General features: G+C 45.1%; 1 protein-coding gene and 1 non-coding gene across 2 annotated transcripts; both read right to left on the reverse strand.

Moving 5' to 3' along the window:
- Window positions 1-735: 735 nt before the first annotated feature.
- Window positions 736-21,050, reverse strand: LOC118254520 (uncharacterized). The gene is made up of 4 exons (XR_007708850.1): window positions 20,852-21,050; window positions 4,045-4,110; window positions 3,903-3,958; window positions 736-2,897 (listed from the first exon to the last, which is right to left on the reverse strand). It is a non-coding gene; the product is annotated as an uncharacterized LOC118254520 (transcript).
- Window positions 21,051-21,079: 29 nt separating this feature from the next.
- Window positions 21,080-22,072, reverse strand: PURA (purine rich element binding protein A). The gene has a single exon (XM_050713594.1). It carries the CDS (start codon window positions 22,070-22,072, stop codon window positions 21,080-21,082), a length of 993 nt encoding a protein of 330 aa, XP_050569551.1.
- Window positions 22,073-23,278: the final 1,206 nt, after the last annotated feature.

Raw genomic sequence — 23,278 nt, forward strand, 5'->3', positions numbered from 1 at the left:
CTGCCTGCTCCTTTCACAGGGCCTCTCAGTAACTTCACTCCAGCTGCTTTCGACCTGCAGCCAGAAGCCAGCGCGCACCTACGTGCAGGCTGGGCTCCAGGGCCGGACCCGGGACCTAACGCAGGGCAGCTCCGTGTTACCAGCCCCTTCCCAGGCTGCGGAGTAGCGCGGCCGGCCAGAACCTCGTCCTGCCCCAGCTCTAACAGTGTCTGTGGGCCTGGAGCACGGGGCTTTCCTGCAGAAAAAAAAATAAAGCAAACCATGAGCTGTGTGCCGAGCCTGCCCAGAACCGAACTGGACTACTTGTTACCTTGACAAATAGTGGTTTGCCTCTATCCTACCACTTTCTGCTGAAAAAAATAAATTAAAATAAGTCTATCTATATACAAACACCTGGACTCAGAGCAGTGAAAACTGTAGCTAAGCAGTACCATTTGCTGCAGGGCTTTCAGTTCACAGCATCCTGCTCTGTTTTGGTAATACAGTCATTTGTTTGGCATGTAAAAGGACAGCATCATGATGTGGAGAGTGTTGGAAAATGTTAGGTGGCACCCCTGTCAGACCTCGCAGGGAAATGTATGTTTTGCGTCTTCCTCAGAACCTAACTTAAAACAAAAGGATGCATTAAAAATTTTGCTCTGGAAGATTTTAAAGAACAGCACAAACTAAAAAAGCATCTGCCAAAATTAATTTTCAGCATTAAAAATCAGCACTGATGAGAGCCATCTTAGATCAAATAATTTATTTAGTAGTTCCATGTAAACACTTCAGATTTACTAGCAAATACAATGCTTGCTGTTCTTTTAAATAGATCATTCAAAAATAAGAATCTATTATTAATGGCATGTTGACTAGAGATTTCCATACTACTGTACAATAAGGAATTTGTTTTCTAATGAATTTAACATCTTGATTTTTCTTGTTCTGCATTTGCTTTACATAAAACCCAAAGGACACACGTTTGAACTGCTCCCTGCCGATGCCACTGGTGAATGTGGTGTATTAGGAAAGGTACGCAGGCAAATCCTCCCATCCTGGTATTGGCATAAGCTGATGTGAAAGTGGGATGGCAGAACTTTCAACGACACTGTTCAAAAGCACATGCCTTTTCGGTCAGAAAACAGAAAATAAACGGTGGAGAACTTCTCTTTGGGATGTATAAAAGCAATGAACTCCATTGTTGGCATTTACTTATAAATATAACAGTACACATACACATATCCACAGTCTCTGAAAAGCATCCTATGAACTGAAGAAAGCAGTGGTTCTGAGGCTTGGTACACCAGTGCACTAAAATCAAAAAAATGATACCTTCTTACATAGTCAAATGAAAAATAAATATCTTTATTTTCTGCCTAATTTATTTCAGTTTTCAAATAAATTTTAAATAAATCTGTACAAAGTATACTGTTACAGTATATATTTGTAAGTTAACTGAAATGCCTAAATATAACAACACTACAATAAAGCAGTATAGATTGGCACATCTCTAATAAAGATTAACTTTTACACTCAAAAACAAACAAACAAACAACAAACAAACAAACAAAAACCTCTCATGAAACCCTTGATATATTTTTGGTATTTTTATGCATGTTACGTTGCAAACATATTACAGATGAATTCCCCCCTGTCTTAAAAAGAAAATAACTTGTACTTATTTTTCAGAGAAAGTGAACATCTTTATACAGACAAAGGGACACTATCAGGCTAAAATATATATACATGAAAAAAAAAACACAAAATGCACACACACACAAAAAAAACAAATTTGTGAAGAGAAACTTTGATCGAAAAAGGGCAAGGTTTAGACATTTAGCGCACTTTTATCCACCTTGCCAAGCTAAGATTATAACCAGTGCCAGAGACCAAATCTGTCTGCACTATGTGGCAAGGATGGCACCAAGCCTTCACCTGTGCTGGAGGGACCCTGCGTGCTGCGGCTGGGGCAGGGTCCTGCTGGCTGCCTGCATCTCCATGCTGGGCTGCATGGCTCCGGGATGCAGGTGCTCTGGAAATGCTTTAAGCCAAATAAACAATCCAACAAAAAAAGGAATTTTACCTTGTGATTAAGAAGGAATTAACACACAAGCACTGGGTGAGTTTTGCTTATTTTTTTCTTCTTCATGAAACAAGAAGCAAAGATTGATCTGAGAGTGTCCCTTTGCTCAAAATAAAGACTTCCGTACTATATAGATTAGATATTGAAGCAACTGTATTCACTACAAACAGGGCAAAAAAGCCAGGTACATTTCAAAATTCAAGTTTTCAAATGACATGATTCAACTTCAATTGTTATCTTCATGCGCTTTTGAAAGCTTGTAATATTTAATTAAAGAATTCTGAGCCAGGAATCGGGGGATAAATATTACAGATTAAGAGTGAGAATTTTCTCTATTCTTAATCTTTCCAATGATATATTAAATCAACGTATACATACTTAAAGTTAATCTTACATTAGAATGCAATTCAATATTGGCTGCAACATAAACCTATAAATAAATCAACTACCATAGATTAAACTCTGTTAAATATTTCTAAGTTAATAAAATATTGACAGTATTATAAAATTACAGTATTTACAATAAGAAAAAATCTAGACTAATATATACCTTTAACAGATCTGTTCTCCAATTTGGGATTGCCACAGAACTATGAATATATGAACAATTTATTATAAAGTTGCATTGCAATATAATTTTCCCATTAGAGCTAGAGAGGGTAATCTATCACTGCCTTTTAAAAAATAAGTGACTTCTCATGGTGGGGTGTAGCTTTTGAGTACCAAACTGGTAACAGGAGTCCTCCGCAAGACGTCTGAAGATAAGGTGGGACCAGCCTCAACTGCTCAGATTAAAGTTGTATTACAGAACTGCCAGCAATCAGAACCACACAGGCTGCAAAAGGGGAGGAAAGGTAGTTTTCAGCTCAGAGTGTACAGCTGGAAGACTCCCATCATTATGGACTCCAACTACAGCTGCAGGAGCTTTGATCTGCTCTACAGTGCGAAACCTCATCTTTTGTTTCACTGGGATGAAGTTAGCCTTAAAGGGACATAGTTAGGTTGCAGCTATACCAGAAAGGCTCTTGCCAGCTATGCATGATAAAACCACACTAAGCATCTGAGAGTCTGTACTGCTTGCTTTTGGAGAGGTTGCATTTTTTTGGCTTAGGGTGGTTTTGATTTTTTTTTTCAGATTGTTTATTCAAAAGAAAAAAATTTGCTGGGACTGTGCAGTCAACCCATTTTCTATTCTTATCAGCTTCACTGTTTCTCAACTATTAGCATAATATTGTTGTGTTTGGGTTGCAAATACTTAGAAAAAAGGGAGGCTTCAACTCTCCCAAGTTGATTTGTCTTAAAAAATTCTGAAAATTACCTAAATCAATTGCAGTCATTAAAAATGCCAGCTGCTTTTGAAGTCCCAAATACCTAACAATGTCCTTTTAAGGATCAGACCTTTCACCTGCCTTTTCTCTCAGCCTTCGGGGAAGAGTTTACAACTAGTTTAGGATGGGCAATGTTCAAATTCTCTCCCTCCTTCCCACTTTATGCTTCCTTTACGATAGAGAAGCCTTTCTAGCAGAAAATAGAAAAAGAAATTAAAAAAATCAGGAAAAAATCATATCCATATTCTGTTCCCACCCTTCCCTACCCCCATCCTCTTCACTGTAAAACAGAGAAGTCATTTTGCAGTGCATACTTTTGGAATAATTACTTTCCAAGCCCAATCCTGAAGATGCTTGTGAGACACCTGCCCACAGGTTCTGGGAAGGTGAACCACTTTATGCATCTGCAGGAGTTTGTATCAGTCCCATAGCAGGCAGACAGGAACACCTCTGTCCTTGAAAGTAGACTTTAAAATGTTAAATAATAATTTGTAAACTTAGGTCTACATTACCAAGCGAAGGCTCTAGGTCTCGTGGGCTCCATTTCCAGAGTTGCAGAGCAGGAAAACTAGAAAGAAAGCTTGGTACCTTTCAATCACCTGCCGGTTTGTACTGGGGGAAGCGGGGAACAAGAGAGACAAAACGGCAACTGACCTTATAAACAAAGGTATGTTTAGGGCTTCTGGTTTCAGGAATAAACCGATATTTACTGGTAAAAGTCTGCCAAAAAACAAAAACAGAAACACAGGATTACTGGTAAATATTGGTTTATATGGAGAAGAAAAAAACGTCATTGTGCTCCTGCTCTCCACGCGCCCGGCGCCACTGGGATGTGCCACGGGACTGTGTTGTGGGCAGGGGCCAAGAGCTGGCCCTGGACTCCCTGCACTTGGTGGCGACTGTTGACATGGACACCTCAAACCAGAAGCCGTGTGTGTACCGCAAAACCAGGTCTCTTTTCTTTACTCCTCTCAAACTACATGCCGCTTTCTGGACTCCCCCCCTCCTCCATGAGACTGCTGTTAACCCCACAACCCTACAGTGTTTGGCAGCTTGGGAGACTAAAACCACTTGGAAATGAATTTGTACATAATATGGTATCTCACCACGAAGGCTGCTTTCACCTCAGCCTCTAATCTTTCACAGGTCATCCACTCCTTGAGATACCATAAAATATACAAGGCTGAGTGTATATTTCAAATAAAGCATTTTCTTGTAAGTGGCATAAACCCATTCATTTTATTTACATGCTTATTTATTTCCAAAAATAGAGTTGGTCCACATTGGACAAGAGAAATCAAGAAGCCATACAGAAGAGTTAAAAGTCCAACATTTAACCAAAGTACAATGAAATTCCAGAATTCTGTGGCTCATTTGAACCACAGAAACATACATGAGCCACACAGACATTTGTACATATAGCATTATATTACCAATAATATTTGCAAACATGAGGTCAAGATGGCTAAAAACCCAGCAGAACTGAACCATGGGTCATGGTTGAAAAGAAGCAGGTGTGAGCGGCTGTCACTACCACAGGGAAACACCTCTCTCCAGAGACTTGGTGTCACTTTTGTTGTATTCTCTTGACCGGAAAAACTCCTGATTTACCTTCCCTGGGACAGACAGGTCAGATGTATGCTAGATGCAGCGCTGGTGCAGGGCTGGTATGAGGCAGCGTGGTAGCCCTGGGACTGCCCGTGCCTGGTGCGCGGAGCCTGCCAGAAGCCGCCCGATAGCCCAGCCCCAGGACTGTGCGCTTTCTGCCTGAGCAGGGCACTGCTGCGGGACAGGACCTCTGTCCCACCCTGCAACAGCTCGGCCTGCCCCCACCTCACCCAGCCCTGCTGTGGGCTGCGCTGCTCCGAGAGGTCCCCCGGAGCAGAGAAGCGTGGGTATGGGTAACCCAGAGTGTCCAAGATGGGCCCGGGGGTGCTGCTTTGAGAATAAGGGTTTCCTTCCCTCACCGTGGACAGTTTTTGATTTTGGGAATTCATATCCTGTCTACCTTTTCCGGAAGACTACAAATAATCAGGCCTAACTGGATTTATGGCATAGGAAGGAGTAGTATCCAACTGACGAGTGATTTTTCAAACAGTTTAACATTTTACATTGAAAAAAGCTCAGATAACCGATTGACAGCAAAATTTAAAAAAATGAAAAAGATGCATTATCTCTGTTATGGCCTAGTTTATCTAAGTATTTCCATGGACCTCATCATGACAATATCTCAGTGTCTCCAAAGGATGGAAAAATATAAATCTGTATCTTGCAGTTAAAAACTTTCAACTAAAAGCAGAGTGGGCTTCCAGTCTACCTATTTGGGCTCTCCTGCAGAGAATCACAGAAAGTAAAACAGGGAAGACCAATGTAGCACTGCTGATACTTCTACAAATAAACCAGCCCACCGCTATGTGGGGCAGAACCACATAAAAGGTTATAAGTTCGTTTTCCTTTTTCAAGTCATGTTTGACTTGAAAATATTTGGCCTAGAATATTACGCCTAGTCCAATGTGAATGCTAGTATAGAGCTAATTTATAGAATACCAATGATAATTATCTGTACCTAGAAGGATTTAAAGGCAAATATATTCAGTACATTTAGAAAAAAATACTATTACCAAAATGCTAGACCTTTGACAGCAGTTAAAACAGAAGCAGCCGTGCAGTTTTCTGTGTGGATGGACAGCCTTTAGTACAAGTCACTAATATCATCTGAGCATGGAACAGACAATTTTTTCTTGTGATTTGTCTTCTGGAACATTTCTAATCTCAGATGTGAAATACATTTTTTAAAAAGGTGGGCCTGATCCCATGCAGTTGGGTACATACAGCACTCCCCAATGAAACTCAAAGCCCAAATTCCTAAAAAGAAAGCACGAGAGATTTTGCATTTTCTTACATCAAATAGCTATCATGCAAGCATACTACAACATTTTTATACTGTGTACTTCAAAGTCAGCTGATAGCATTTCACTAGAATTGAGCAATACAATGAAACTGGTATTTCTAGCGGAGGGGAACAAAGGTTGTGTCAGCGACAACTGCCAGCTTACCACGGGAAAATAGCTGAGGAACATCTTGGAAATCTAACGAACTGTTTTACCTATGAGTTCAAACACAGCAGCCTCTAAGATCTTAGCACATAAATCTGTAAAACATAGTTATTTTCTATGGCACTTTATACACCTTTGGTTCATTTACTTTTGCTACCCAAAATCAGATGCTGAGGGAAAAACACTCTTACTCCCAAATGAGCAAATCATTTAAAGCCCAACAATATTGTTGGAGCATTATTATTTTTTTCTCTGTCTATTGTCTTGCATTGCAGAGGGCAGTCCCCGCTGCCGCATACTGCCTGCACCCAGCTTTGGTGCAGGAATGCCCCCCTGAACTCTCCCTGCCATCGTCCAGCTGCAGTGCAGCCACTTTGCTGGTATGAACCAACCTCTCCATGCTTTCAGTCACCAATTCACACCTTTAAATAGTAGTTTTAAAAGAAGGCCTGGAGGTAAGCCTGCTGTCAACCGGCTCCTATCACAACACCCGTTGACTTAGCACAGCACTTGCCATGACTTACTGAAGACAGGGAAGGCGGTAAAAGCAAGAGGATTCACTGTGACCTTTAGACATTTAAGAAGCCTTAAACTAAGGTAGAGCAGCAAAGAGTTGCTTTAGCTCACACCAGCTCATTACAGTTCCTCCTGGGTCCCTTGGGAGTGAGACAGCATAGGACTCACACATGTATACGTAACATGGACAACCTCAAGCACGGAGCTGGATGAGACCTGTAGACCTCTCTCTCCTCACCTAGCCTTTCTGCCCATTGTCAAAACCAACACCTATTAGATTTTTGTTGTTGTTAAAAACAAAAGAAAAATGAATGCATCCAGACCTGTTCGTTGCTGAGGCATGCTATGGGATGTGGCAGGCCTGCAAACTGAGCTCAGGGTAGAGATTTAAACTGGGGCTGTCACTGGGGTAGAATCTAGATGTCATGCTGCCAAGTATTCTGCGCTTGTGTCTCCTCTTTGGCCAACCAGACTTTGACCTAGATGTGCTCACCAGAAAAGTCCAGAGAAAAATCTATCCTTCTCCACCCTGCAACTTTGTTTCTGGTGAATCGGCACTTTCCAGAGGAAACCTGCTTGCTCAAAGACTGCAGATCTACTCAAGAAGTAGACCTGCCTCCAAACCCAGGAAACCTTCAGTCTCCATCTCAAACTAGACTTCTTTCTACCTTGTACTGTCCAAGTGATCAACATCAGCTGTAGCAAAAGGCAGCATCCATGATATTTCTCTTCTTGTTCCAAACATAATTTTTAAGACCTTATTGAGAGGACTCAACCAAAAACTTTTAAAACATCCAAATAAAAATCAGCTGATTCTCTGCCTCCTGATGTTTGTCAATGTGTTCAAAGATCCTTTCCTTGCAGAAAGTATGTTGCTGTCAACCTATCATACACAAAGTGTGATACTCATTCAGCTACTCCTTCTCAAACTGCAGATATGCAATTCCCAGTGCCCTGCTTAACATTTTAATTAAAAATAATAATAATCTGACATTAGGATGTTATCTAATTATGGAAAATACCAAGCTATTTTTTTCAACAGTCCCTATTTTTGCTAGTAACTTCAGTGTTTCAAACTCCAGCTCTTTTAAAACTCCTGTACAGGTACACTTGTTGCTCCTCCACTTACACTTATTTCTTTGCTCCATAATCTTTGCCTCAAATGATTGAGTTTCAGAGTTTCTCATCCAAAAGGACCAGATGACAGATAGCTGGGCTCTCCAGTATGCCCTGTGGTCCCGAACAAAGCTGAGAAGTCACTTAAGTAATATGAAGTAGTGCATAAAATTACCTGTGTGAAGTCCTGCATGCTCCAATTTTCCCCCCAGCCTTCTCTCTGATAGACTTAAAATAACATTTGTTCCCTAAGGCTTCCAGTTCTTCAAAGCCCCTCCTACACTGTTTAATTTCCAGATCACAAATTACCCACTATGAAAGATTACATGGCTCTTTCAGTCCACTTCATTAGAGTTGGACCTCTTTAAAGAGTGTTGCTGGGCTCCAGAAGTCCCTTCCTTTGTAACTACCTTACTGGATTGCTTTACACTTCAACTCCGAAGCTCCTTCATGACAAGTCTGTGTAACTAAGAATTTTACTTTTCTGATAGTCGCCTCTGCAAAGTTTTATAACACAAGACTCATTTTTAGTAAAGAATCTTCCACCCCTGAGGATGCTGAACCTGTAATTGTACTGTGGTCACTGCTATTTAATGATTCAGCTGTAATTATATCTTGAACCTGTTCTTACATTTTAGTCCTAAATCAAGGCTAGCTCTACAACAGGCTGTTACAATAAATGATACTTTAAGTAAATCAAAATGTTTGTTCACCAAAATGTTAGCCAGCTCCTTCCAAGATCTGGCCAGATAGCATGTACATAATTGAATTTGCTTTTTCCAACAGGTTTATGAAGATGTATGAACCTGGTTTTCCCTGAAGACCCATGAAATCCATAACCTTTTTCTTGTCTGGAATAGAAAATGTCTGAATGCCCCTATTTCATTAAAATGGGGGATTTATCTCCAACACAGATTTGGCTGTGTGGTCATCACTATTCCAATTTTCTCTCAGACTTTATGGGAACTTTTAAATCTAGTGCTCTTTCACAACCTTATGACCAAGCATGCCTATCCCGTATCGTTTGATGGCAGGTAGTACAGTATCTTACTGATTTTCATTATCATCCCCCCACCACATTTCAATCAAGCTAGCTATATCAGGGTCTTTTAAAACTGCCAGGCAGTCTACTATGACTATTTTTATTTCACGTTTCCGCACTGGTATACAGACTTTTTCCTTGTTTTGACCACATGCCTATTTCTCTTCCAAATCTTCAGTCCAACACCTGGTCGCTCTTCCAGCATACGCAGCTCTGCTCTCAAGCTCCTCGTACCATGTGTGCACTGAAACTCACCCCTTGCCCTCCAGTTGAAATGGTCATACTTTACTGGTGTTCCTGCTCAGCACCTCAGCTCAACCCCTGAGAGCCTCAGCCTTCCATCAGCGCTAGTTTAATCAGTCCTCCCAAAACCCTGTCCACATTCTGTGCCATCAGTCTAGTTCCACTACAGCTGAAGTGGAAAACAGCCTACACTACAAAGTAATGAGAATTCACCTATTTATCATTCCCTTTCTATCATTTTCTCAGGTACACATAAAGACTTTTGGATAGAGGTACCACCGTGTCCTATATACTGTCTTCTTTCCAGGCAACCAAATTTGGATTCTCAAGTATTTCAACTTCTTTCATATGCAAAGATGACAGCCCCAGGACTGCCCCAAGCACTCTGATATCTTCCTAGATCTATTTTTCCACTCATCAGTTGGACCACATAATCATCAGGAGCTCAGCCTGTATTTCCCACCATTAAATCCTCTGCCATTCAAACCTTCCAAAGCCATCTCCCCAGCTTCTGAAGGCAGCTCTTCAACATGCAGAGAACAACTCCTCAACCAAGTCTTTTCCAAAATCATAAATTGCCCCTTTGGTCCTGTCCAGTTACAAGTCACATTTCCTCAAATAAAAGATGAAGAAGCCAGTACAGAGGTGAGGACAGACAATGACCACCTGCAAATGATTTCATCCCACCTCTTCTACAATAGCTCAACAACTCCGGTCTCAAGATGCTTTCTGGATCTCACAGTGCCACCATTTGTTGCACTATGTAATATTTTATCACAAGATAATCACTTATAAAATGTGTCATTTCTGCACTCCAGTGTGCTGTACCTAGTGCAATTAAACTGATATTCTTTAATTTCCATAACAAAGCAAGGATTTTTACTTTATGACCATATAAAGTCCATCTTTAGAGTGACTGCTAACTGATTATTTTTTAATTACTTTAAACCACCAATTAGAGACTTTCATTGGACAAAATAAGTTACATACGCCCTTGCAGAAACCTGCAAGGACTCAATTAACAGGACTTTCATTGACAGATGAAGCTTGAAAGACAACTTTTTTTTTTTAAGCAAGATCGAAAGAGCTCCTGAACACAGCATTGTCAAAAGACCTATCCACAAACCAAATTATTTGAATTCATGAAAGCAGAGATGACAAGTACATTAATTTGCAGTGCTTAGTTCAGAATTATTAATGCTAGAAAAATAATTCAAAGTATTTTGTTTTGCTGTTTACTGTTTTACTCAGAGACCTGCTTGGTTTGCCTAGCTGTCCTTCACCAGCCCCTGGCTACGATGAACGTCATTTATTATTTAAATAATTTTTTTAAGGAAAAGAAATTTAGACTAGGTTTATAACCCTGTACCTGACAAGACACTGGCTTCTCTTCTAAACTTCTGGTGCTCTTCACACAAAATTTTTCTTAAGCTGACCTACCCACATGGTTCCTGATAAGCCAATATTACATTGCCAGCTCTTCTCATCATCACTTGAGCGGGTGGTTTAAATACCAGATTTCACAAAATCCTTTATGCACACTTCCTACCCCATGATTTCTTGAAGCACTGACAGATCAGTAAGCTTTCACAGTTTGCCTATAAATGTGAAAGCTGGACTGGCTTCTGCTGGACCAATGCAGAAGACATGAGGTGGCCTTTGGAGACCAAGTTCCCGCTGTCCATCCTTAGGTTTCACGTGAGTCTTGAGGAGCTTGGATCAGCTGACATTGATGAGGTGACACGTGCTCCCAAAGAACAGCCTGTCTGAGCTCCTCTGCCTATATAAAATGCTAGAGTAAAAGGCAAGCCTGGGAAAAGCAAGCTTCAAATGTTAGGAGACCACAAGCAATAGAGCCAACAGCTTCCAATGCACTCACAAACTATGGTGCAACTAGGACAGACCACAGAGAAATAAAAGATGCTCCTTAGTGAAACACCACGGCAAGTCCTACCTGGAGGTGAGAAAGATATGCAAACCAGTATGGCTAACCTTTGAATTACAACAATACCCTGAGGTGTCCTACCCAGACAGGTACTGCACAAGACACACATTTGCTGTCCTGCCTTCTGGCACACAACAATATGCCTTTCTACCCAGGCAGAGGTAGAAGGAAAAAAAGCACCCTTATCCCCAACCTTTGATCAGATCTAACACTTGACACTGGCTGAAGGGTGCTGAAGACCTCATGAGAACCTGGTGATTTGAGCTTGATTCACATATCAAGACATTCACCAGTGACAGAAAGAAAGAAAAACCACCACCACTCGTTTTCTCCACCCTCTGCTCCCAGGAGTATGAATTACCCAGGGGCACACATTTACAATGAGTGCGGTGAGACACTGGAACAGGCTACCCTGTGGATGCCCCATCACTGGAAGTGTTCAAAGTCAGGTTGGATGGGGCTCTGGGCAACGTGATCTAGTGAAAGATGTCTCTGCTCGTGGCAGGGGGTTGAGCCAGGTGACCTGAAAGGTCCCTTCCAACCCAAACAATTCTGTGATTCTACGCTTATATGGATATAGCCTCTTGCAGCCTCCATGCAAAGCCTACATCTTCATCTCAGCCCTGGGAATATCATCACAGCCAACAACCCAGAGGAGCTGCAAACACAGGATCGGGGTCAGCTCTGCACTGGAGACCCATGCTGCAGAGATGTTGGTACTCGCCAACCCCTGCACCTCAGGCACCTGTGCTGACCCACCCTGAGTCACGGGCCACACACCCAGCGTGGCCGTGCGAGACCCCTCTGAGGGCACATGAGCTGCACAGACTGACAGTGAGGCAGTGCCACCTCATGGTCAAAACCTCTGAGATGACTTCAGTAATGACACAACCTCTTACAACAATACAGTCATCAATGCAGACTGAAAAAGCGGTCCCTTCACCATGTCCAGTATGAAACCCAAGCTCATTTGGGTTAACATGGTCATACAAAGTCATCTTTACAAATAGTTCTACATAGAAGTCAACACGCTGACCGGCATATTTCAACATATAGAGGTTTTTCTTTGAACAGTAGTCTAACCGTCTTAAGAAACCCTTAACTTTGGCTTCCCATGGTGGGCAGCAGATAAGCTCCTGTAATAGCCTCTCTCCCTCCAAGTTTTCACCAGCCAAGAGGGGCACAGCCTTCTACACTGCGATTGTAACTCCAAACCTCTCTCCTCTCTGATCTGCAGCAGAAAGAATTAAGCTTTTCTTAACTTTCTGCGTATTTCAAGATCATGTTTCAAACAAACAAACAACAAAACAAAGAAACAAACAAACAAACAAACACACACACAAACACCACTGCACCACAGCCAGGAAGGCTCAGAACAAACTTCCATTACCAGCATTGTAGCCAGTCCTCTTTTCACTTCAGTTTCCTACGTGTACTAAGCTGAAGAGAAGACAAAGACATATTTTTGCAAAGCTAAAGGCAGGATGGACAGCAAACCAACTGACAACTCACAAAGCCAAAAAATTATCTGAGTTAAGACAGAGTTATCTGCTGAAGGAGATCCAGAAGATGCTCAAAAAAAAGCATTCTTCCAGCTGAGCCTCAAAACAACAAGGAGCAAAAACGGCCAGCAATTTACACAGACAGAGTCTCCTGTTTGATCTAGGACTAGGTCTACGCCAGTGATCAGTATGGCATGAGCCAAGTGGAGCTCTACAGCAAAAAGGTTGGTGCTCAGGATCTGACAGCTGCATTATCTGTGTTTTGAAGATTTTACTCTCCCACGAATTGCAGCTTGGTCCCACTGGTTGTTAGGACTTGTATTTTGTCTGTGCTTAACCCACAATGAAACAGTTTGCATGCTCTGAGACTGCTCCATGATCAAAACCAAGGTACATCATGCAGGGATGACAGAGACTTCATCGTCTCAGATTTTCTCAGATTTTTTTTACGGAGACTGTACAAGCGTGCTCCTGATCTAAGCTATCAAGGTAATGCAGACACAGCCCCTGCTGCCCTGAGACGTGTGCTGGGGGGCTCCATGTCATCTGGAAAGAGACGACATCCATGTGCTTCCTAAACCCAGCCTGAGCGGGAATCTATCTTTGAAGGACTGGTGGCCCTCCAGAGTAGAAGCTCAGGACCAGATTCTCCTTCCAGACACACGCGCACCAGTGGTATCAATCTGAATGGGGACAGCAAAGCATTGTTCAGGAACATCCAGCCATTCACTTTGTCTTGTTTTAACCAGTCAGCACTCAAAAACAGATAGCAGGGTCAGAAGTCCTTTATCTTTTCGCACTTAATCTCCAGCTAACATTTTCTGTGAAAACACACCTCATTCCTTGTGAAATGAATTCAACTCTCCCTCTTCTGTGATATTTTGCCTCAAACGGGCCACACAACTATTTACTATTTTTATAGACGCAGGCGTGATGTGCTCTGCCTCTCCTGACAAGCACTGCTGCCTCTCTGGCCCCAGGCACGCACAGCAGCCGTGTTGCTGGCACCTGACCGGGCCCATCCCGCTTGGCTCCACGTCCCCCCTGCCCATGGCTTGCACCTGCCCTGCGGGCCAGGATGCTCAGCAAATGAATTCCAAGCACCACCACCTATTCTCCACAAGGAACGCCAGTTTATATGCTGAAACATCCCAAATGCAGCCAATGCATAGCTTAATCACCCGCTTCTGCCAGCCTAACCCTCCTGTCTTACTACACGCGCTCTGAAAGCCCCAGGAATCTGCTGAGCTCTCTTTTTCCCACCCTCCAGACGGCTCTGGAAAGGACACCACTTCTGCGGCTCTAACTGGCTAGTAGGATCTTCTCCCCCAGAACAAGGTCTTTGTACCCGGCTCAGTACCCGAGCGAGTCCCCAGCCTCCTCCCGCTCACAGCTCAGCATGGGTCTTCATTACTGACAACAGCATCGCCACGTGCCCGCAGGCAAGCACTTAGAAATGCAAACTCCTTCACCTTTTCCCTTCCCATGTATTTCTCCATCAACGACTTTTACACGATCCAAATTGCAATAAAATATCCAGTACACCGTTGATAGATTAACTTTGTTATCACCTAAAAACTGCCCTTTGGTATTTACTTCTGTGTGATACCTACAGTTGCTCAGATTTGCATTAACTACAAACAATGCGTGGCCCAGCAAATCCTGATATCCCACCGGTACGTTGCAGGAAGTGGGATGCATGGCCGGCTACTCCATAGGCTGACATACCCTGGAGTTGTAGATGCTGCTAAAACAGTTTGAACGAGAACTGAAAATCTTCAAAAAGACAAAAAGTAGAAAAGAAGGGAAGGCAGGTTAAAAGAAGCTCACAAAGCGGACCCAAGACAACCATCTGGCACAAACAATATGATAGCAGGGAGACAGCATCACTCATCTGAGCCAAGCACACAGCCCATTCAGGGCTCCCCCACTCCGGCACAGGAACTTCAGCTGCCAAATTAGAGAAGCATTCTTTATTTGCCATCAGCCCATTATTCTCAGTAATTTCAACACAAGAGATTCAGCTCAAAAGAAAAAATGCCGTGTTCTTCAGGTCCAAAGATTAGGCTCTGGTTAAAGCAGTCTGTTCAAAAATGTTATCATTTTGAAAGTTCATTAGATTAACCTTAACTAGCTTAAAACTATATATATGCATCTCCTTGCCACATTCACAACCCACGCACAACATTTTGCGGTGCAGAGAGCTAACTCATGTGAAAGTAACCAGAGTAAAAGGAACCACAGGCTTGAAAAAACACTCTGGGCTGAAATTATCTTTCATTGTTACAAGTGGCACAGGAGATTGCAACAGCTTAAGGAATCAAGAATAAAAATGGAACTAGCTTGTTTACCTTGTCAGTTTTGTCAAAACATTTTGACAACACTTTGCATGCAGTCAGCTTCTCTATTCTGCTACCAAAAATTCAGATCCTTCCACCTATCTTTACATGTTACAGAACAAAACGAAGAGAGCAAAAGTTTAAGTGCGTGTGCAAGAAATACAAAGGCTGGCACAAAAACTTAAAACTATGCTCGACTCCTTTTCAAAATAGTACAAACATCAACATGAACAGTGACCCTTCAATTACACAAGCTGAGTTAACATGAAGCGGACAGGCAGTAGAGGAGAATAATAAGAAAATAAAAGGAAAGTTTGAATAAGCCTGACAAAAAGCAAAGCAAAGTGAGAAAAAAAAAAAAGAAAAAAAAAGGTACAAACCAGGATTTTAAATTTGCAATTTAAAAAATTCATTAAATCATTGACAGTGTCCTTTTAACAGTGAAACTCTCTCACGTTTTAGGCAGACGCCTACCTCTCAAAAAGCAATCCAAGCCAGTAAGAAGCAGTAGGTTTTTGAATGAGAAAAATGAAAAATGCACAGTAACGGTGCAACTTGCTTTCACTGTCTTATTTCCAACTCACCTACGAGAAATGGAGACTCATTTTCTGCATGTTAGACTAGCAAAAATCAGGAAATTTGTTGGTTCTAGTTATACTCTGAATTTTCACATTTCACGAGAGTCCCCCACAATGTAAACCTGTTTTAGCATTCTTGTACATTAATGTCAGGATTTCCACTCCAGCTCCCACAAATTCTGGAACAGACAAGTCAATAAGATTTGGTATATGCCCTGAAATAGGAAACGGGAAGTCTAGGTTTTAAGCAAACAAACAAACAAACAAAAAAATTAAGTTGGTGCTCTGGAAGGTGGTGGATCCAGACTCACTGGATCCTCTGAATTCTTCAGTCTAAACAGGTGGAAATTTTACTTAAAATAAGAATAAATAATAATAATAATAAAAAGTTTAATCCATTCAACTTAGAGAAAAGAAGAAAGTGGCAGACCTTGGAGGAAGGGAGACAGTGCGCAGGTGCAAAAATATAACATGCTGTAGTTCACCACCTGATAAGAAATCAGAGTTTCGCTTTGCTCTGTTCTTTTTTAAATGCCAGGGAAACATATCCCAAAGGACATTTTTTGAGTTTACGGGTACATCAAGGCGGAAGAAGCATGGAGTGAAGACATGCCAAAAACTTCAGGTTTTCACAAACCATTCTCGAAAAAGTGCCGGTGTTTTTAGCAAAAATGCATATTAACCAAATCACCACTGACTAACCCAGGCCACTTGCATATGAAAAGCTGCATCAATTTGCAGCATCAATGCTGACATTTTTGCCTTCTCCTTCCACCCACCTCCCCGATTTTTTTCCTTGGGAGACATACAGCGCCACTGCATTAGAACGTACAAGAAATGAAAACAGTGAGTACAACTGATATAGATCCATTGACTTTTTATTACAAATGTACTTGATCACTTGGCTTCAAAAAGTTTAAATCAATCCCTATTTTCTGTACGCCAGTACAAAGTAAAATCTATTTTACAAATTAAATACCTAAAAATTTGACAAAAATATTAAAGTTTGATGGAAAAAACAGTTATAAAAGTCGTAAATCCCCTTTTAAGAAGGTAAGAGATAACATCCCCTCCCGACCCCCCACAGTCCTGTTATACAATATTAATAGCCATTTTTTAGAATAGGTAGGTATATTTTGCTGTTAGCATACAAGTCACTCTAATAGCTTTATCTGTATATACTCCAGTTAGTGCACGAATGCCATCTGATTGAATATAACCGACTATCTCTAAGTGATCCCTAATTTACATTTAAGAGCTTGCATAGTTTGAAGGGACAAAGGTCATACTACAGCTAATCATAAAAAAAGGTGGTTACAGTGCTATTTTTCAAGGCAACAAAGTCATTGCTCCCAAAAGACGCGGTCGCTCGCTCAGCTCCGAGCCGGGGCCGGCGCCCCGCAGCTCCCTGCCCGGAGCCGGGAGCCGGGAACCGGGAGCCGGGAGCCGGGAGCCGGGAGCCGGGGCGGGCGGCAGCCGGGGGGCGGCTTGCGCTGCGCAGCCACTTTCAGCCCCCCGCAAGGGACGCGCAAGAAAAGCGACACTGTCAAGTATTTCTTGCCCTCCTCTCAACGCCCTCCGCCGCGGCCGGCCGGGTCGCGCCGGGACTCCGGGCCCCGCCGCCCCTCCGCCCCGGCACGGCCCCGGCACGGCCCCGGCACGGCCCCGGCACCGACCCGCTCCCGGCCCGGTTTGGGGCCGCTGCCCCCTGCGCGGCCGCGGAGGGACCGGGCAGCACCGGCGCCCGCCCAGCGCCTCCCGGCCGCAAAGCAGCCCGCAAGCCGGACCGCAAAGAAGAGGCAGGAACCAACAAGCGGCTGGTGCTTTTTTTTTCTTTTTTTCTTTTTCTTTTTTTTTTTTTTTATTGAACTTCTCAGAGACAGAGCGGTTTTATTTTTTTTTTCGTTTTGTTTTTGTATTTTTTTTTGTTTGGTTTTTTGTTTTTTAAACAAAAATTAGACTTTGACTTCGGAGGACATTTCTCCGTTAGTACAGAACCACTTACAGGGAGGTCATATTTTAGCGGTAAATTACTTGACAGTGTCCCTTTAACTTAAAATAAAATAATGTCAGTATTGCAATGAATTTCAAGTTTTCTTGCACGTAGTCATTATAAAGTAGTTTTTATCATGCTCTTGGACCTATTCTACAAGACATTTAAAAGCATATCACCAAGGAAAATATAAGGCATACTTCTCAGGAATTAGATAACTTGGCACATTTGAGCATACTGTCCTTTTTAAAAACAACACATATGGTCAAATATACCTTTAATCTTCCAACATTAAACAGGGTTTTAAGTACTTTATTTTAAATACTGAGATATTAGAGCCTTGGTAAAGTACCGAGCACCTCCGAGAAAACAAAACAAAACAAAACAAAAACACCAAACAGAAAAGCAAAACCAAAACAAGCTCAAATCCCACAAACCTTTACAGTCATTTAGTCTTTCATTATCATAATTCATAAAGTCCTAGAACATATATAATGTGCATTAAAAGGAAAAAAAAAAAAAAACCAACACACACACACACAAAAAAAAGAAAAAGCCCCCAAAAACAAACAAATGAGACAAAAACTGACCACAAGCTCTCAGACACTGTTCACAAAACTGCCAGAGGGGTGTTACGCTGCAGTGGTTTGGCTGGAGCTGCGCGGCCCGTGCACGTCCCGAGCCAGCCGGATCCCGGGCAGGATCCGGCTGCCCGGGGAGGAGGATGCTCCGGTACTGCCCCGCCAGCAGCCGGCCCCGCGCCCCAGCTCGGGAGTCAGGAAGGGCACTTTGCTGTGTTTTCATTGACTCGCGCTACTTATTGCTGATAACACAAAACATTTTTGTAACTCTACGCAATGGGTGTCAATCCGCAGTACAACTTTTAAAACTGTAGTAAACAGTAGAACCGAGACAATCAAGTAGCAAAACCAAAGCAATTAATTTCCTAACTACGTCTAGCAGCATGGAGAATGCAGTCCTGTACACATCACAGTTGAAGTACAACAGTAATAAACGAAACTGCTCATCGAGACCCTCCAATTAAAAAGCAGGTTATTAGACAATGTTTACATGCAATTGAGAACCATTTCAAATGTCACATTATGCACTCTGAAAGCTTATTTTACTACTTGGAAATAGGAAAGTGCACATTAAAGCAATTTTAAACATTTCCAGTGATTGTTAAAGAAACAGAAACACCTAACTACGTTCATCTCATATTCAACTTTCTGTTAATACTAACAGAAAACTTATTTAAAGGGAAATGCATGGTACAATGGAAACAGCTTGTTTTGACACTCACAGTACATCTCCAAAACAAGAAAAAAAAAAGGGGGGGGTAATTATAATTTTCAATAGAAATAAAGGACAGTAGAAAATAAAATGATTTAAAAGATTTTTTTTCCCCACCCTTCTGAAACTCCATCCTTAACAATTAGCAAAGAAGCACCGACAGCTTCCCCTTCCTACAGATGGTACCTTCTACATACAACAGCTAGGTCTATGACACGGTTAACTTTGCCAAGAAGGTTAAGAAAAATGATTGCATCCCAAAAAACTTCTGAGTGGAACGAGATCCTAGTTTCTCTTAAATGCTTTCTACTGAATTCCAGCCAAGAAAAAAAAAAATAATATTTTGCTTTTTTACTGTTTAAGGCATCTTTTTTTATAACATCTTCTCTTCACTCGTCATGATGATAGTCATGCAGCAGTTTAATGATAAAAATATATTAATATTTTACTATACAGCAGCAAGAAGTTAGTCAATTAAAAGCACAAACTTTTTTTTAAAAAGAAAAAAAAACTGTAAAAGTCTATTATTACAAAGAATTTCATTTTGGAGAACGCAAACTGGACAGATTAGTGTTCGGATAAACTCTGCGTTTCCCTACCCTAGGCTTCGACTAGAGCTCACGAGTATGCGCTCTGGACAGGAGGCTGGCACGGGGAGGGAAGGGTCACAGCTACGCTCGTCGGGTATGTAGCCAGTAATAGCTAGCACCACAGCTACATGGAAATCCATTACAAACACCAGCTTGGCTTTCACTTTTAAACGAAACTCAGAATCCCATGGCTCAGTAGGATCGCTCTACAACTGCGTTGCACTGATTTTTAGCAGGCCTACAGAAGTTAACAGCACTGGCACAGACCAAAGTATCGGTTCAGACCTCTTACAAGTTTAGGAGATAGCGCTAGTGCCAGTGGTGACAGAAAAGACTTGCTACCTGTTGTCCAAAACCAGGTTTACTGGAAATTGCTGCACGTTAGGTAAGTACTTTAAGTACACATAATAAAAAAAATATATTATGAACAATACAAGTACATCTCATATACACAATAATGACAATACGCCTACTTAGTTGTAAACCAAACAGGTGCAGAAAAATATTATGGGAGGAAATTCTTTACTTTCTCTCTCTCTTTTTCCTCTTTTTTTTTTTTTTAATATATATTTTTTTTTACTATTTGAATAACTTTGGTTCAAACGTAAAAATCACAAGTTAGCAAATTTCATTTAAATGCCTTTTTTAATAATTTTTCTTCATGTTCACAGAAGTTTCACTGACCATTTTTATATGTTTAAGGTCCAGATGCAATGCATATTGTATAAAAGAGAGCACTTATTGTTTACCTTGCATGAATTAAACCTACGTACCTTTTAACTCTACAAACTTCTGCATAACATTTAGACAAAGCTCAGACACACAGCATGCCTAGCCCTCATATATATATACACATCTCTAATCACAGGTATATAGGGTGTCAAATATACTATAGTAACCTCCATGTAAGGTTCGAAATTTGGTAACAAAATGAGAAGAAAAAACTAAAAATATTATTTTACGTGTTCTAAAATATCTCTTTTTTTTGTGCTAAAGTCAAATGTTAGCTCAACATGAAAAGGACTTTTTTATATAATTCAGCAATATTATAATCTTGACCATTTTTGCAAACACTTTTAATAATAATAGCTTAAACGTGTACAAAAGTTCTCGGTTAATTAGGGAAATAAACACTCAGTTCTTTATATTTTTAATCAAGTAGGAAACACAGTTCATATATAATGTTATTACTTTTTTTGATTTTTTTTGTTTTGTTTTGTTTTTTGTTTTGTTTTAGCAGCTGCTTACTGTTTGATACGGTGGGTAAAGTGGAGGAACATCCAGCGATGGGTGGCGGGTCGGAGGCGTTGCTGTCGGTCGGTGGAGGCTGCCGGGCGGGGGGGTGCTCCCGGGGGGTCGTGGCCGGGGACGTCTGCTCGCCGCCGCTCCCCGCGGCCGCCGCCCGCCCGGGCGGGCGCAGTCTCTGTCTCTGTCCGCGCGGCGGCGGGGGCGGCCGGCCGGCCGGCCGGCGGGCGGTCAGTCCTCCTCGGGCTCCTCGGCCTGCAGCAGGGCGCCGGGCGGCCCGGCGGCGGCGGCGGCGGCGGCAGCGGCGACGGCGGCGGCGCCCTCCGCCTCGGGCGGCGGCTCGGCCCCGGCCCCGGCGCCCGCGGGGGCGGCGGCGGCGGCGCGCTTGTCCCGCTGCTTCTCCTGGATCTTCTTCATCTCGTCCGAGTACTTGCAGAAGGTGTGGCCGAACTTGGCCCAGACCTTGTAGGGGACGGTGATGGAGTTGCGGTAGGTGGGCTTCACCTCGCTCACCCGCATGAAGACGCCGTACTTGTTGGAGCCCACGTCGAAGAAGAAGCGCTTGTTGTCCACAGTCAAGGAGGTGCCCTCGGGCAGCTCGGCCGGCTCCTCCTCCACGCCGTAGTCGTCGATGAGCTTGGCCAGGGCGTCGCGGAACTCGATCAGGCCCTGGGCCGGCAGCGCGATGGTCTGGCCCTGCGCGGCGCCCAGCCCCGGGCCGCGGTTGACGGTCTGGCGAACGCGCAGGAAGCGCCCGCGCTGGTTCTCCTTCAGATCCATGTAGTACTTGCGGTTCTCCCGCACCAGGAACTCGCTCTTGAGCGCCCGGCGCGGCTCGTCGGCCGCCTGCGCCAGCTCGGGCGGCTGGCTGGGCCCCAGCTGCGCGTAGTGCTCGATGAAGTCGCCCAGGTAGTCGCGGAACTCCACCGCCACCGACATGGAGAGCGTCAGGCGGCTCTTGTTGCCGCCGGCGCCCACCTCGGCGATCTTGAGGAAGCGGCCCTTGGCGTTCTGCTTGACGTCCAGGTAGAAGCGCTTGTTCTGGATGTCCACCCGCTTGGAGGCCAGCTCCTGCGTCTCGTGCTGCAGCCCGCCGCCCGGCCCGCCGCCGCCGCCGCCGCCCGAGCCCGGCCCCCCGGCGCCCGCCGCGCCCCCGCCGCCGCCGCCGCCGCCGCCGCCGCCGCCGCCGCCGCCCTGCTCGCTGCCGCTGTCTCTGTCCGCCATGATGCCGCCGCTCCGCCCGCCGCCGCCGCCGCCCGGCCGCGCCGCCTCGGCCGCCGCTCCGCCGCCGCTCGCCCGGCGCCCCCGCGCCGCCGCCCGCGCCGCCGCCTCGGCCGCCCCGGCCGCCGCCCGCGCCGCCGCCGCTCCGCCCGCCGCCGCCGCCGCTGCTGCAACAGCCCCCGCGGCCACCAGCCGGCCGCTCTCGCGAGATCTGCGGGAGCGAGGAGAGGGCGCGGGAGGCGGCAGAGAGCGGCCCCGCCGCCGGCCGCCCCGCCGCGCGGGCAGCAGCGCCGCGCCGACGGGCGGCCGCACCGCGCACCGCGCGCAGCCGCCGCCGCCGCCGGCCGGCCGGGGCCGCCCCCGGGGCCTGGGCCGCACCGCGCCGCCCCGGCGCCCCCCGGAGCCGCCCCCCCCCCCCCCCCGCCCCTCAGGCCGCGCGGGCCCGTCTCGCCTCGGGCGTGAGTGCTGCCCCGCCGCCGGCTGCGGCGCCCCGGGGCGCGGCACCCAGCGGCTCCCCGGCTCTGGCGGTGGCGGCCCCCCGCGGGCAGTCCCGAGCGCCGCCGCCCCGTCGAGGAGAGGCTGGAGCGGGACCCGCGGCGGGACGAGTGCCTGCGGCGGGACCGCGGCGCCCGAGGTCGCCGGCGCGGACGGTCCGGAGGACCCCCCCCCGCCCCGGCCAGCCCTGCGGGAGCTGGGGACCCGGCGGCTCCCGCCTGCCCGGCACAGCGGCTCGGGGCCACCGCACCGGCCGCTCCCACGGTTTGCACGGAGCGTTTTAGCTCCCGGCCCCGGCCGTCGAAGGAAACGCTGTCGGCAGCTTCCCCGGGACCCCGCGCCTCTGCGGCCGGGCACGGCTGCGGTTTCCCGGGGCGGGCCGGCGCCGGGTCCCGCTCCCGGCCCAGGTGCTGCCACCTGTTTCTTTCCAAAGAAAGAAAAAAATCCGTCTTTCGCCGTTTCGCGCAGCTGCGAGGGTTACTTTTTGGGAAATCATCGAAAGGACAAGCCCAGATGGAGGGAGACGGCCTGGGCACCTCTCGTCGGGGCCGGGAGGCCAGGGGAGTCCCTCCATCCACCCGACCTTAACGGGACAGCCGTTCCTTCGGGCTCCCGGGCCACCCAGAGGAGCCCAGTCGAGGCGGGCGGCCCTCCCCGCCGCACGGCTCCTGCTGGCCGCACGTGAAATGCCCCGTGGTTTCCCCACGGAAATTC

Source organism: Cygnus atratus, chromosome 14 (genome assembly GCF_013377495.2).
Source record: "Cygnus atratus isolate AKBS03 ecotype Queensland, Australia chromosome 14, CAtr_DNAZoo_HiC_assembly, whole genome shotgun sequence".
NCBI classification, from domain to species: domain Eukaryota; kingdom Metazoa; phylum Chordata; class Aves; order Anseriformes; family Anatidae; genus Cygnus; species Cygnus atratus.